Raw genomic sequence first — 16623 nt, forward strand, 5'->3', positions numbered from 1 at the left:
ATTTATTTAATAATTTAATTTAATAATTTAATATTTATTTTATTGTTTTTTGCCTCCAGGACTTTAATGTATTTCAATGCTTCACAGTCTAAGATAATGAAGTTAATGATGTAATGTCAAAAATGATGATGATTTTAAGTAATATTCTCAGTTATTTAACTTAATTCATGATTTTTAATCAAAACGTTGAATAGTAAACGTAACTAATTATATACTTTTAAAAGTTGAGATTGGTGAAATTTTACAACTTAAATTATAATTATTTTCTTAATGTATATAGTTAATTGTCATTAATTAGATTAATACGTTATGTCAATACCCCAAATTAATTATGACAAATAAGAGGGGAAAAAGGAAAAATAATAATAACTAAAGATGTCTCTTTGATAAAGTGAAGCCCAGTAAGTATTAATGCATCAGGAAGTTACAGTATGTAATTTATACTTATACACACACGCACACAATTCTATGTGGGCATGCATATCCAAAGATAGATTTTCTAATTCACCCCAGTTATTTTAAATAACGCGGTGTGCAGTTTTTCAAAGACAAACTATAAATATTCGTTCTTCCATGTTGTTTGTTTTGTGAGAAGAGATATTTTGATGAGATGATACATTAGATGATAATAAGTTGATACTCTGTTACTACAGAGCTTCCTCCATCATATCATCTATGGCAAAATCCCAGATTTGACATGAGCATCATTACAACTTAAAATAAGCGCGCGGAGCTGTGCACATACAGGGTAAGAGCTTCATCGGCTGCTGAGCGTATAGAATGCTTGAATCTCAGTCCGTAATATAGCAATGGACATCACAAACCAAAAATAAAGTCAGCCAGTGGCTGCTGCTCCTCACTGCAGGCAGATGGAGGTGGACAGAAGGAGGGTGGAGGGACAGTGTCCACCGGTCCAACAAGCATCTATGTCCCGAATGTCCTTATTAGTCCACGTGGGATTGCCAACCTCCATTATGGTCCCTCAGCTATCAGGTTTACTTAATTCCAAGACTCCCGGGTCTATTTCTGATCTCCTGTAAGGTGATACGCTCCCCAGCCAATCCGTCTCCTTCCCTTTAGCCATCAGTTCATCCTTGACCATCCTCTCGCTCTCTCCTCCCCCCTTCTCTCTCTCCCCAGCTCACCCTCTCTCTCTTTTTTATCCCCATCCAAACTTGAGGCTGTGGCTAAAGTTAGACCGGCCTGCGGAGGGGTATATAAGCCTCCGGGGATGTCCGTAAAATGCGGCTTCATACTGTCTTCTCCTCCTTGATCAGCCAAACCTCCACTCATACCGTCTCAAGATGGTGAGTACCAGGTTTCCCACATCTCTGCACTCTTCTGGTGGAAATATCAAACCAACCCTATGGATTAACTCTTATCCACATTTTTTCTTTTTTTTTGTGGAAGCTTGAAATAATATTAACTTAAAAAAGATGGGAGCCTTTGTCATCACTTCCAGTAAATCATTTTTTGTGGATTGTTGGATAATTGCAGTTGTTGTTGATGCAGTTTTAAGGATGCTTGGGTTGTTAAATTCTAGTTTGCACTTCAGATTGCATGCTAAACTCATACATCTGGAGGATAACTAAACAACCCAAATGCATCTCATATTCTCAACCTGGAGGTTATGACCTCTTGACATAAATCTGAGGGACATGATTGATTGGAAGGAAAATTGTTCTGCTCCACAATTTTGATATCTGTTTTTGTAGTTTTACCCTTTTTGTCTTCTAACAATTACTCAAATGAAACAATGGCAATGAAAGATGTTTAGAATACCTATTTTTGGTGGATATATATGAATGTATACATCGTTTAATCTTTAGGGGCTACAAACCAAAAAGGTTTGGAACTCAGTTGCATCCCTGTGAGTTTTTTCTTCAGGTTTTCACTCATGTGTTTGTCCTCCAGGCACCAAAAAGGGCAAAGAGGAGGCAGGCAGCATCAGACAGCGGTTCCTCCAATGTCTTCTCCATGTTTGAGCAGAGCCAGATTCAGGAGTACAAAGAGGTGAGGTTTGTCCGGCCACACAGCGACACTCCATCGCTGCAGCAGAGCCTCGTTTTCTACCGTATGAGCATCAGGGAGCAGCAGACATCTGTGTTTTTTTTTTCGAGTTAATGAACAGACACATAGATGTAAAGATTTCAGTTACATTTCTTGGACCAAATTAGAGTTTTGTTATGCAGCTCTTGGATCCATTTTCACAGCAGTTGCTATTTTGCGTGCACCTCCTCTTCTCCCCTGACAATTCAATAAGCACAAGAATGTCATTAGGAGGAGCATATCTCCTATCTGTCACCACTTGAAGCTCTCCACATATCGTTCCCCTTTGACCCCCCCCAAACCCCCAGCTGTCACTCAAACATCTTTTTAAGGCTGAAGGCTGCGAGACCAAACAGAACAACTGGACCTACGTTGTGATGCAGATCAGAGAATGTGAGGAGAGGAAAGAAAAGAGGACAGTTGATGTTTTCAAAACGTTCATGCGTGTTTAATCTCCAATTAATGTCATTTAAAAAGCAGAGACAGACCAAAAGGAGAAAAGAGTAAGTGTGAAGGGCGTGTGTTGGGGTTCAGTAAGGTCAGGCAAATTAAACTTGATAAGGCCGTGCTGCCAAAAGATTGGATAAAGATGGTGTCGGTGTTTATAACGTGTTGTCAAGGGATATGTGCTGGCAACAGAGGAAACATGCCTCCTGCGATAAGTGATATGGGCGTCTTCAGTGCCATTTTGGGAATGTATGACCCGATGATTGAGGTGAACTTAGCACGTTGCACAGATGGAAAGATAGCAGGGATGTGTTTCGTATCCGTCAGAGCGAGTGCAAGTGTGTGTGAGTGTGTGTGTGTGTGTGTGTGTGTGAGAGAGAGAGAGAGTAAGGAATAGGAAGGCAGGGGGAGAGATGAGAAATGAGTTCTAGTTCAAGAGATTAAGTTTCAGAGTGGATCAGACAGCTGTTCCCTAATGATGCTTTCCCAAATTAACATGTAAGGAAAGACTCGGGGCTACCTCAAGCACCCCCAGCTCCCCCCAGCCCCTCCTCACCCCCTCACCCACCTCCCACCCACACCCCAAAAGGCCACCACAGGCAGAGTGGACTTTTCGGGTGCAGCCTTTTTCTTGCACAGTATCCTCTGACAACATTTGTAAAGCCCTGCGTCACAGACACTCACAAGCTGGACAAAGTGAGGACAGAAGAGTCCCTGAAAGAGATCTGACCTCAGCAGTTATAAGTGTTTCCTTCAAGTAATAAACACAGTCTGCTTCTCCTCTTTGTAGGCTTTCACAATCATTGACCAGAACAGAGATGGTATCATCAGCAAAGACGACCTTAGGGACGTGCTGGCTTCAATGGGTGAGCGCTGTCGGGATGAATCTACAGTGGAAAAGCATGCGTGGCTACTTGTTTCATGGTCTCTTGTGCTGATCCAAATTTGTTTTTGGATCCTGTTCAGGCCAGATCAACACCAAGAATGAGGAGCTGGACGCCATGATCAAGGAGGCCAGCGGCCCCATCAACTTCACCGTCTTCCTCACCATGTTCGGAGAGAAGCTGAAGGGTGGGCGTCTCATTTTCACCAACTCTTTCTCCCAAAGTGTTACACATTAATTACATTACAATGTAGACATTCAGTCGACAGTGGACTCAAGTACTCTTCCTCGGTATAATTTTGAGGTATTTTAATTGACTATTTCCATTTTCTGCTACTTTAGACTCGACAAAGTTTCAGAGGGAAATTTGTACTTTTTACTCAACTGTATTTATTTACAACAATAGTTACTTTTAAGATTTCATATACAAAACATATGGTCAGTTTATAACATATGATGCATTCTTACAGATTAAACTACCCAACAGTGTCAGAAGTAGTTAAAATAAGCTCTACTGCGACCAACTGCAACATTAAATGTCTGCTTACATATCAATAGATCCAAAAAATATTAGAATATGCACAATATGTTCTTTAAGATTTGGATGCAGGACTCATAATGGAGTATTTTCTATTGTGTGGTATAGTCATGGACAAGTTATGAGACACTGGACCCCTGGGCACAGACATGTAAAGGGTGTTTTGGATCTCTTGTAGTTGTTTTGCGTCTCTTTTTGGTAGTTTTGAATCTCCTTTTCATAGTTTTGCATTACTCTTTAGTAGTTAGGGTTAACTAACCTCTCTGTCTTGTCCCCGTCAGGTGCTGACCCCGAGGACGTTATTCTTACCGCCTTCAAGGTCCTGGACCCCGAGGGTACTGGAAGCATCAAGAAGCAATTGTGAGCAATCTATTTAATAACGATTTCAACGTTTATTCACACATGTCCAATTCATTGTTTGACCCCCAAAATCTGTCTGTTCACTCATTCCAGCCTTGAGGAGCTCCTGACCACTCAGTGCGACAGGTTCTCCAAGGAGGAGGTAAAATTACTGCAGAACTGCACGTTTTTGGCAGACTGGTCTTATATTCAACATATTCTGAAGTACTAATAGTCAGACAATCATCCACCTGTAACATATAGATTTGCTTTTAATGCGTTAATTCGAAATAATTTACAGAAGAAAGGTAAAAAATTAACAAAGTATGGGATCCAAGTGGGTATTCTGTTGTTAGTCCATTGCCTTTATAGTGACTATAAAAGTGTCTCATTGTTTGCAGATGATTTTCCCTTATTTCACGGGGAAATGTCAGTTCAGTGTGTCTGCATACTAAATCCATCCATTGCTCAAGACTCAGAGGTTTAGTTGTCAAAACGTTAAAGTACAACTTGCGCTAAAAACTAAAAGGTTTTGTAGAGTGAGTGGATAACTTGACTGGTGTCCCAAAAACATGTTGCATTCTTTTGAAGAATATCAGTATAGCTACATTCTAACGCCATGCTGACTGTCCAACCTTCATTGTCTCCCTCAGATCAAGAACATGTGGTCCGCCTTCCCCCCAGATATTGCCGGCAACGTAGACTACAAGAACATCTGCTACGTCATCACACACGGAGAGGAGAAGGAGGAGTAAAGAGAAAGCTAGAAGACATAAAAGACAGCAATCCCTTTGCTTTTCTGCCTTCCCTGCCCTCTTCTTTCCTCCTCTTCCTCCTCGCCCACCTTCTGTGTAAACCCATGTGCTCAGCCGTTCGTGGTCAAACCAAAGACTTGTCACAATGGCACATGAGAGGGCTGATGCCCATGGAGTGTCTATGTTTGCTTATGGGTAATAGGGTTGATTTCCAATAAAAGGATCCTGTAACATCATTTCCATCCACAAACTTTTCTCAAAAACCTTTTCTTTCCTTGCAACCGTCTTCTGTCTTCTCACCTCTAAATCTCTGTCTGCCCGGTCACGTCCACCTCTGAGGTGTGTGCATGAACTGTGTCCCTCTGAGAAGACAGGTTTACTGGGGAGGGGGGAGCACACAGTACGAGGACCTCATTCTAAATTTTGAAGACGTCCTCTCGGGTGTAAAAGGAGAGGAGGGGGAGCAGTTGCAGGTTAGAAAGGAAAAAGTTGCCTCCTTAAAGTGACGGCAACTTGTCTTCCTTGAAAAGTGAAAAAAAAAGACAAAAAAAAGATTGAAGGAGGGGAGAGAAAGGGCCGAAAGAAAACATTCAAATCTTCGATTTCTTTCCCTCTGCTCCTTCCTGCAACCATTAAATCCTCTTTTTTCCATAAGCTGGACTCTTCCTAGCCTTTGCTCTGTAAAAAAATAAAAGGGACAAACTGTGAATAAAATCTCTTTCCTTTTGTACAACAGTGTCTCTGTTCAGTGGTTCTGTGCGAGGAATCCAGTCTGGTGGAATAAATATCAAAATCCCTCCTGAATATATAGTGACATCTAGTGGAGCGTCTTTACATCTGGATGTACAAATAGGAGCCCGAGATGTAAATCTGATCCACAGCTTAATATACATAAATGACCAAACCACTTCTATTATGGCAATGACAGCTGGTTAAAAATAAACGCATCAACATGTTTAATGTTTCCAAGAATACAGCAGATCTCAAGGTTGAATTCATCAGACAGAACATCGTCCACATTCAAACACCAAGAAAGACAAACACAACATGATGATTTAATATATTATGGTTTATTACTCATCACAAATGTCATTATCATCATCAATTAAATACATCAGTTGTAGATCTGAAGGAATGAATTAAATTAGCTATATGATTTTTATTTCACTTTCGCCAGAGAGAGTGACAATGTAAACTTAAAAACACAAACAGATGTAACGGCATGGGGAGAAAATAAGCAGCGGAGACGCTTCTTAAAGCGTTTGCATTAGTGGGAAGTCATCCTCGATCAACGACGCTTTCAGGATCGATGCAGAAATGCACAACGGACCTGACAGAAACGGGTTCCAATATTGCAGAGCCGAATCCACGAGCTAGCGAGATTATTAGTTTTGATCGTCGAGGCATCTCGAAGCCCTCTGAAATAAGAGAAACGACATTATCACCAAAGACATGAGCGGCGAGGATGTATTGCTCATGAAATATTGTAGCCCACGGGAACAGAAAGTGTGGCCCAGAAAGAAACCTTCTGAAGCACAAAGTCCTTTTCTTCCCACGGGACACCAAACAGATCCTCACGATGGGTTTGGTGAAATCAGTGCTGCTGTCACCGCACGCCATCAACAGTGGTGATGGAGGCGGGTTTGCATAGATGGGTTCAGGTTATCCTTCCTAACGCGACACTAATCTGTGCCTATGAATGCACCGGCGTCAGAGGAACGGAGGAGGGGAGCGCGTGATGTTTGTATCTCTAAAGCCTTGTAAAGACCTGAAGTGAAAAACAAGGAAAATGCAGTTGACATGTTGGCTACAATTACACGAAAGTCCCTCTAATCCTCAACTACAAAAACAGTACAGTTAAAGAGCATCAATGTTTCTTTTTTTTTACACTAACTACCTGGCACTATTCATCGTATACTGATGGGGTTCAGTGCAGTTTAATGTATGCATAAATATGTTACAGTACAGAACACTGAGTGTAAATAGGTTAGGGAGTTAGTCCAGAAGTCATCATGAATGTTACAACACAACCTGGTGAGACAGACGTACTCAAGCTCTCCAATTAAAGAACCATTCAAAGCTCAAGAATCACTTCTTAGTATATTATACAGTACGATTAAAGACCTTCAACTCCCAAAAATTCTGCCTGAATCATCTCGCGGTGTGTTCTGTCGGAGGCCCGTCTTATCTACTCAAGTCTATTTAATACTGCGCTTCAGTAAACCGGAGACTCGTGAACCTTTTGCTGACCTCGCCAACAAGTGACGGTAAGCTTAAATAAAAGCGAAGACATGCGTCGAGTTTTTGTCGTGTAGAAGCAGAGGACTTGGCGTGCAAAGAAAAGAAATCAAGATGATCCCCCTGCAACTACGCCGCGTAGTCGGCCACCGTTCCAGTCAACCAGGTGTCTCTTACTCACATAGAAAAATAGTCAGATGCAAAATAATAATAATAATAATTCATAATATACTATATTTGATTAAATTAACCACTTTGTACATAAATACACCAGAACCCGAAGGTCAAAGTTGAGAGGTTAATGCTACGTTGGCACACCTGGCACCTCCAGTCAAGTGGCTTCCTATAGGTCCTCCAGGCAGACTCCCCACCGACGGCTCTACGTCACTGAGGGAGCGCTCGACTTCAGTGCTACTTTGTGACCAAATCACAAGTGCAAAAAAAAGACAAAAACCTTCCTTCATTCTCTTTTAAGATGCCTGAAATCACATTCTACTGGGTTCATTGCCCATGCTGAAATTTGGCTAAATAAAAATACGTACGTAGGATTTTGTTCCTTCAAAAGCAAAATAATACGAATTTGAAAGATTTGGTCTGCATTGCAAGTTTCCGCGCAACCAGTTTATCAATTATGTTGAGACCGCTTTTTGCAAAAATGAACCTCGGACACTAGAAATTTAAATAAAAATAATAAAATGCTCCCTGTGTTTTCTTCTGTCGGAGACACACACTTCGTGGTGCCTGGTTGTATTCTTAGCGTTCTCCCTCTTTTCCTCCGTATACATCGCTCCATTTCCCGCAACAGGTTTATTCCACTGCAAGAAGAATTTGGGATAAAAAAAGCAGCCAGAGGGAGACTGAAAACAGGGAGGCCACACACAGAACAGTAACACATTTCACTACACTACTAAGGCACACACTCACTCACAACATTTAACACGACAATAAATACATCCTCAACAACATTACTAGCATTTCTGCCTTCAGTGCCTGTGTTTGAGACGACTTCAGAGGAGGTTTTCTTTTCTTTCCAGAGAACGAGTCCACAGACGAGAGACGAGGGGGGCATGTGGAGCGCTAACGGGGTCCTATGTGCTGTAGGTAGACGTCTTATTTACATACTCTATGGCACCGCAACCATCTCTGCAAACCTTCAGTTCAACAATCCCTCGAGTCAGTGTCTCTCTGAACACTGCCATCCATCGGATTAAAATAATAAAAAGAACAGAAATAAGGACTGTAATCTGTACTTCACAGTCCGTGCTCCAGTTGAAAAAACATCTCACTTAAACCTGGTGAAAAAGAAAGCATTGAGCATAGGGGCCAAAAAGCCCCCCGAGGTGCTGTTAAAACCATGATCCAGTTTTCTCCCCCGTAGTCCCGGGACTACATTAAGTCTTTGAAATGACGTGTCAGGAAGCCACCCCGTGTATTTGTATTGATCACTCGTTCTGTGTCTGGGGGTCTTTTGTTCCCCTGACCTCTTTTTGTTTCGCGTCCCTTTTCATTATCCTGGAATGACGAGTGGGGAACTAGGCCGAATCTCTTGCTGCTGCAGCTCCGTTCTTGTCCTCCAATTCTCCCCCTTTGTCCTTTTTCTTCCCCCCTTTCTTCTTCTCCTTCTCTAGCCTCTCTTTCTCCTTCCTGAGCCTCTCTTTCTCAGCCTTGTCCTTTTCTTTCTTTTCCTTCATTTTTTTCTTCTCGTCGTCCCTTTCCTTCTTCTTGTCGTCTCTGCTCTTCTTCTTCTTCTTCACCTCTTCCTCTCCGGTTGTGACGTCAGCCGCTGGCGCCGCTTCTTTTTTCGAATCTGGAATTGGCGGAAACGGGGTGTTGTTTGCCGTCGGGGAGGGGAGGGTGGGAGTGATCTGCTCGGAGACGATCTTAGGGGAGGGGAGAGCGCTCGGCGGTGCTGCTGTGCTTTGTGTCGGGGCCGAAGTGGTGGGCGGGCCCTGTGCTGAGGTGTCTGAGGAGGTCTGAGGAGGCCCATATGAGGAGCTAGATGCTCCTCTGACTAAGGGGCTCCGAATGTGGGGTACGGGTGCCCTCTGAACGGCCCCTGGAGGAATAGGTGGTTTATGGCTGGGGCTGGATGACTGATGCGTCAGGCCCTCCATCCCCGAGGGGCCAGAGAAGGAGCTCTTCTTGGATTGGGAGTGGAAGGGAGCCTTGGACCTGCGGAAGCCAGGGAGTGAGAGGAGGCTGGAGGAGGCCCTGAGGGGTCCCGGCGGCGGGATCGAGCTTCCCAGGAAGGAGAAGCTGCCGCCGGAGCTGATGGAGGCGGCGCGGCGCTTGTACTCGAAGATGGCCCTCGTACCGTGAAGGCGGCGGCCGGGCTGGTGCGTCAGCTCCCCTCTGGACTCCCTCCACTTCCTCACCTGGACGTTGCACTCCCTCTCTATCAGCGACTCCGTCACCGGGAGGATGATAATCTGGACCACACATGAGACGAGACAGACAGAGGAAGTGATGATTACTAGACTGGGCACTACAGGACAAAGTGACTCATACCTCGTGCGGCTGAGTAAAAACAGAAGCAGCTTTTGTTTATGTCCTAGAAGAGAGAGACACCCACCTCCTGTACCAATATGTCCTCTCTGATAGCGTCGGGTGAGATGTTCCTCAGACGCTCCATGGTTTCATACATGCCCTGTACTTCCCGCAGTTTATCCACAGAGCCGAGCATCTGTTTCAGTAGCACCATTCCCACACGAAACACTATCTTTACCCCTACAACCAGAGAGCGATTATACCGAGTTAGAATTCATCACCAACTAGAGGTAAATACAAACAGACAGCAGCTGGTTTTATATGGATATGAATGGTACCTTCACAGAAGAACATGTCCCACACACGCAGTACACTGGCCCACGGCAAGGTGCGAGAGAAGATGCACATGAACCACTCAGTCATGTAGAGAATCGGGTCGATCTTGAACTTCTTAAGATGACGGTACGCCATTGGACACGTACGCCGCAACAGGGAGAAGAAGATCTCCCCGTCCAGCTGGATCGCCTCCTAAAAAAAAACACAGAAATGATGGCGTCAATAAAGCTGAGGAGAAACTGACAGGACGTTCTGACAAAAGAGTTCTCTCACTCACCAGTCCAGCGCTGTAGTAGCCGGGAAGATACTTCTCGCATATCTGGACGAGGCACCAAAACGCTTGCTGTGAAACCGGAACCAAAGTACAACAGTTTAGGTTATACCGAGACCGATAACTGCATCAACGCCCACTCTTCTCTCCTGCTCCATAGAACAATGTGCACAATAATAATTGACAAAATCTTTTCATGCTTCCTTCTTCTGGAGATATATAGTGATGTATGAAAACAATCTATAACCACTTCCTGTCCTGCTAAACAGAGAACAGCTTTGAAACTTTGAAACAGTAGATAAAAGACACACTCCAGCTACAGCAACTGTGTCATTAGAAAATAAAACCTGCAGCTACTTCAGTATCACTACATCAGATCAGAACACCTTCACGCAGACACCCGTTTACATCAGGCACTGAATGATCTCAGGTTTCAAACCGTCCGATGAGGCAGGTCTGTGTGGTAACCTTGCTGTAAAAACGTCGACCGAGCAAAGCAGCTGCAACCCGAGTCCTGTCTGCAGCACAGACGCTTGATATTGTTTCGGTCTGGTCACATGAAGCATCAGCAGCGTGTGCTGTCTGCTACTATTTTAATTTTAATTTAGCACTTTGTTTCGTTTTCTCACACGCCCACTCCCTCTGAAGTAATGTGTCCAGCGAAGAGGGGCAAACAGGAAGAGAGATCACGCTTTAAAACAAAAAAACATGACGTGAACCGCACCGCGTGGTGTGCTACATACTGACGTAACTCGTCTTCCTGAGGGCCCACTGGTCTGGAATCACGCTGGAGATTCTTTTTGTCTCATGTGAAATCATGCAGCGGGTATTTGACCTACGATACAGTCTCGTGTGACGTGTGAGAACCTGTCTCACCTCAGCAGGCATATGCATGAGCAGCACCGCAGCCACCGGAGCCTGGGCCTGGCAGTAGCCCTCGTCAGGCCGGTAGATGGTGTAGGCCTTCAGGATCCGGAACAGATCCTGCTGCCTGCAGGAGCAAACAATAAACATATTAGGGAAGCACCAATCTGACTTTTTACAGTCCCCGATACCGATATTTGGGTATCAGACAATACCGACTACCGATCTGATAGAAGACTAGGCTGTCGGCCTCACTGTGTGGAAGTGACTGGGATCATTCTTTTATGTGTAAAGCAACATCAGGATGGATTTAAGCAATGCTTTCCTAACTTTGTAAAAACTAAATTAACAGGAATTATGCTTCAAGTGTAAACCTTTTGAATGCAGCAACAGTTAGTCAATCATTTGTGTTTACTCAGATGTTGTGTTGTTGTTGTTTTTTTTTTACCCGTGGCCACCGCGAGCAGCAAACATCTCATGGAAGGGAAACTGTCTGTGGAGATCTTTCTCTATAATGTCCAACCATTTAGCTTCTCCCTGCTCTCTCTCCAGCTCCTGCAGGAAAAAAATAAATAGACAAGTTTTAGAAAAAGTTCTCATTAACTGATGGAGTCAGCTTCCAAATTAGCCATCACAGTGGATTAGTCAGGAAAGCTCTGTATGAAAACACATTTGAGAGTCAGACAACACAAACGATACTAAGCAGACTGCTGGGACCCAGACCCAGACCCAGCCGAGGCCAGACACCGCCCCCCTCCAACGTGGACACTGAGGCCGGCAGGCAGGATTACCGGTCCTGATAAGAGGCTTACAGCCTGCCAGGTCTGCGCCTGCGTCCTTTCAGCACCCCTGGAGCTGAAATTGGCCGGCTCAGCCACAACGTCCCATTACAATTGTCCCCACTTAGAGCCAGTTACTCAACCAAAATACTGAAGCTTCTTCAATGTCCTTAAATACTCTGAACACTGCTAGAACCAACTGAATACAAAGAGCGAGAGAGACGAGTTCAGGCCTGAATCCATGTGTAACGAACTGACACAATCTTAGACCTCCACCATCTGTGCTAAATTGTAAAATGTTTTAAAAAGACAACATGGTAGCAGTGATACCTCAAACTTTCCCGGGTTGGCATCCAGGAGCTCTTGGCTGTTGGACAGCAGCTGCCAGGCTTTGGCTCTGAGAGAAGATGGAATCCCCTTCCTGCAGCGCAACTTCACCTGTAACGCACAAAAAGGACACACAGGGTATCAGCTCTGGCATTATGTCAAGTATCACCAATCCAAGTATACGTAAAACACATCTGAAAGGCCGATGCGTACCTTCGGGAAGCGATGTTTGATCCATTTATCCCAGTTGTGGAACATATCGAGCCATTTCACCTCCCTTTGTCTGGCGACTTCAACTCGAACTTCCTTTTCACTGTAACGTGAGTGATATAAAATGACTCAATCACTGACCGAACTGGGAGGTACTCTTCTTCTTTTCACACCTCTACATATTGCACTACGATATGTTTCAACATTTGACATTCTAAACTCGTTGCACAACTGAATTACGTCGCTCTCTGTTTCACATCAATTTGCACAACGTTATGATGACTTCATCAGATACACGACAACATTGACCAGAATTCATTGCCACTAGTGACGGAAAATCTATATTCAACAGTGGAAGAGCAATTAGCTCGTCAGAAAGGTAGAAGCAAAATCTGACAGAAAAGAGAGGAAGAGAGCAGATGGGCGTGAGAGGTGATACCACAGAGACACACAGTCAGTACACATTGAGTCACAAAAACGCTCTCAGCATTATCTGAGTCAGACCAAGGGGAGATAAAGGATGAACAGATATGTTTAGAGCAGCAGAGAAGAAGAAGAAGACAGGAAGGAGAGGATTATCTCTTTGGGGCAGATGGATGGATGGAGCGAATGAGATGTTTGAAGCACAGTGACCGATTAAAAGGAAGATAGTTTATCTGTGTAAACCAATTCTGTGGCCATAATCCAATGAAGTCTCATAATGCATATCGTGTAATGTCTAAATTAAGCTTAAAATAAAGAGATGGATTTTTTCCCCTCCTTCAAACAAACATAATGAATAACCATCTCTCAGTTCAGAATATCTCAGACCTATCTGTTAGACATAATGACTTCATACAGTGATCAATATGTTGTACAGTGGACGGGAGCTTCATTAGTTGATGTCACAACACTCACCCTGTTTCACTGTACTGATTCCCACCTAGGAAGCCATATTTATCAGTGCGCCTGACAGACATGCCATTGACCTCCGAGTCGGAGCCCACAGAGCTGCCGTCCTCTCCCAGCCCAGATAGAGACTCCAACGTCCCCGACATCATGCTGGCTGACTCTAGGTAGCTGAGGGTGTCGGGGGCCGGCCGGGGTTTGGGGTAGGGCAGCGGGAAGGCTGGCTCTTGGATCACTGGGACAGTCGGGCTGGGGTGTTCGGCACTGGTGGGGCTGCTGGGCGGTTCTGCTTTCCCTGCTTCAATGGGAGTGTCAGGCTTCGGGGACACGGGAAGAGGCTGACTTTCAGGGTTTTGTGCTTGTTGAAGTGGCAGAGGTTTCTCCTCTTCAGCTGCTGCTGATGCTGCCGTATCGGTGGATTCTGCAGGAGCAGGAGCAGGAGCAGGAGCAGGAGCAGGAGCAGGAGCAGGAGCAGGAGCAGGAGCAGGCGCTGGATTGGAAGCTGCAGCGATTCGGGCGATTCGGGGTTGTCCCGCTGTAAAATGAACAGCTTCCATGACAGGATTTGGATTGTGTGTGACATGCACATTGGGGTAGAGATTAGGACCAGGATTGAGATCAGGAGAGGGGGATGCCTGTTGCACTTCGCTCTGAGCTGATGGCTCACTTGACAGTGCCGGGGTCTCTGTTTCAGTACTAAAGAGCTCTGCAGCTGGTGGGTCACTGGTCATGGTTTCCTGCTTCATAACATGAGCTCCAGTCTCCACAGCTTTCCCTGCCGAGTCCTCCGTCTGTGGAGCAGCCTCGTGTACCAATAATGTGAGAGGGGTCTCAGCAGTGAGTTTGAGAGGACTCAAGGATGGCGGGGGAGTAAAGGTTGAACCCTCCGACTGCGCTGCAGGAGTGTTTCCAGTCAAAGCTTTGTCATTGTAGAGGGAAGACTTGGGCGAAGGCATCTCCCTGGCGGGCTCTGGAGCAGGGCTGTTGGTAGCAGGCTGCGCTGAGGAGGATGGAGGGATGGATGGAACTGCATGAGGATCACCCAACGCAGGGGGTGATGGGGATAGGGTGAAGAGTTCGGCCATGATGCCACTCTGATCTCTCCTTTACAAATAGAGAGAAAATGATAGACATCAGTTTTCTTTTGCTAGAGAGCAGCTGTCAGTTCAGTCAATAAATAAAACCTAAACCTTTTGTTATATAGTGGATAGAGATGCAAATCCTCTCAGCAACAAGCCAGGACCCTGGAAACTTTAAAAAGGTCAACGCTTGATGCAACAGATGACTAAAGTGTATGAAAATCTTTGAGCCGTTTTCTATAAAGCATAAGAGCAGAGTTCCTCTTCTTAAAATTAGATCAGAGAATACAATAGGAGAAGCAGCAGACTGTCAGCCGTGTAACTCCAATCCACTGTCAGTGGTTTTACTTGTAACTTCAAATGTGATATTCTTGATGTATTATTTCTGCAAATAATAATGTTAGCAGAAATAATGTAACAAGCTACATATACATATATACATACTTTACGATGATATAAACATGAAAGCATACATCTCATCACACCAGAAAAACGCTGACATCTATATCTCGCTTTAACACTATCTTACTTTTACAGCGGGTTAGCCATGGTGACACAAACACCTTCCTGATTATACGTTTCTTCTACAGATATAACAGTGAACTGACATTTAACGTTATCAACAAAACATAGTGGTCCAGTACTTTGCTGATGAAGCATGTTAATGTGTATCGTGGTGGTTCCAGACGGCTATCGGCTTCATGCTAACAGTTAATAACACCAGCCACTTTGTTGTCATATCCTCTCTCTCGAGGCCTTTCTCGAAGCGACTCAACTTCCCGATTCAGCACACAGGAGCGATGTGGTTTACTAATAGCTAATAGTCAACACCCTCACTCCCTCCCTCCCTGAGTGCTGCCAGGCCCTGGCCGAAATGCGTCCACGGCCTTGTCCACCCCGCTGCCCCAGTCAACCGCAACTTCAGCTCGGCTGCTCAACTCACCCACAACCGGCGTGTCACTGTGATCCGTCCGCCTGGATAGCCAGGGGGGGTTCCTACCCGTACGCTCCCCCCGCCACTGCTCCGGCTCCGCAACCTCCTCAGTGAAATGAAACAACGAAAAAGGGCGAGACCCGGGACCAGGAACCGCTGAACGGGGGCGAGGACCTGGAGGCGCAGACGCCTTGCAATCGGCGAGCTCGCTGGCTAAGTTACCAGCTAAGCTAAGTTAGCTTGTTTAGCCTAATGTAACTATTAGCATCAGCGCCGATAGCTGTTTCTGTTAGCCTAGCTAGCTAGCCGAATGTTTCGGTTACCTCAGTTAGACATGCGCACTTGCTGCGACAATTCTCGCCAACCTTCTAAAGAATAGTTTTCATTCTGAAACAAAAATGACTTTCTTTGTTTAATGCACCCCAGCACATCGGTGTAGTGTACATCCAACACCAGCAGCCTGCATTTCCTACTGACAGCTACGTGCGTGTTCTCGTCAATGTCGTCGTGCACACGCACGCACCCGCACAGGAGCCTCCCTTCCACAGCAGAAATATGCTATTGTACACAAACGATGCATTATGCATTATAAACAGTGGTGGAAAGTAACTGAGTACATTTACTCAAGTACTGTAGTTAAATACACTTTTGAGGTTGTTTTTTTAAACATTACTTTACTTGAATATTTCTATTTTATGCTTACTCCTCTACATTTCAGATGGAGATGTTGAAGTCTTACTTCAACACTGATAGCTTCAGTTACTAGTTACCTTGCAGATTTAGATTAGCAATACTAAACATAAAATGAATACTTATATATTATTATTGTATATAATCTGGCAGTATATACATTTGTTCAATAAGCTCCACCTTTACCAGCTGCAACATTCATTTTATTTATACGTAAATACATTACTAATTATATTCCAATGATGTATAGATGTATTATTTTGAAATGGATCCTTCTACATAGTGAGTAGTTTTACCTTAAATCATACAGACTTTTACTTGTAACAGAGTATTTCTACACAATTGTTTTGCTACCTTTTCTTAAGAATAAGATATTAATACTATTTCTCCACTAATGATGTGTTAATGCTTCTTGACATTTTTATTTCCTCAGATTTTATTACATTTTTCCATAATCACACAAACATTTACTACAAGCATCAAATATGTCTATTTGTAAAGCACGTTCA

General features: G+C 44.3%; 2 protein-coding genes across 2 annotated transcripts; one reads left to right on the top strand and one right to left on the bottom strand.

Moving 5' to 3' along the window:
• Positions 1-1153: 1153 nt before the first annotated feature.
• On the top strand, positions 1154-5744 carry mylpfa (myosin light chain, phosphorylatable, fast skeletal muscle a). The gene is made up of 7 exons (XM_079178168.1): positions 1154-1307; positions 1915-2013; positions 3287-3362; positions 3463-3567; positions 4199-4277; positions 4371-4419; positions 4910-5744. The coding sequence occupies exons 1-7, from the start codon at positions 1305-1307 to the stop codon at positions 5009-5011; spliced, it is 513 nt and encodes a 170-aa protein (XP_079034294.1). The 5' UTR covers positions 1154-1304; the 3' UTR covers positions 5012-5744.
• A 1091-nt stretch (positions 5745-6835) lies between these two features.
• On the bottom strand, positions 6836-15737 carry tbc1d10b (TBC1 domain family, member 10b). The gene is made up of 10 exons (XM_079177956.1): positions 15434-15737; positions 13421-14515; positions 12527-12626; positions 12317-12424; positions 11656-11762; positions 11220-11334; positions 10350-10415; positions 10075-10264; positions 9822-9976; positions 6836-9678 (listed from the first exon to the last, which is right to left on the bottom strand). The coding sequence occupies exons 2-10, from the start codon at positions 14494-14496 to the stop codon at positions 8782-8784; spliced, it is 2814 nt and encodes a 937-aa protein (XP_079034082.1). The 5' UTR covers positions 14497-14515; positions 15434-15737; the 3' UTR covers positions 6836-8781.
• Between the last annotated feature and the right edge of the window lie 886 nt (positions 15738-16623).

Source organism: Pholis gunnellus (genome assembly GCF_910591455.1).
Source record: "Pholis gunnellus genome assembly, chromosome: 17".
Lineage (NCBI taxonomy): Eukaryota > Metazoa > Chordata > Actinopteri > Perciformes > Pholidae > Pholis > Pholis gunnellus.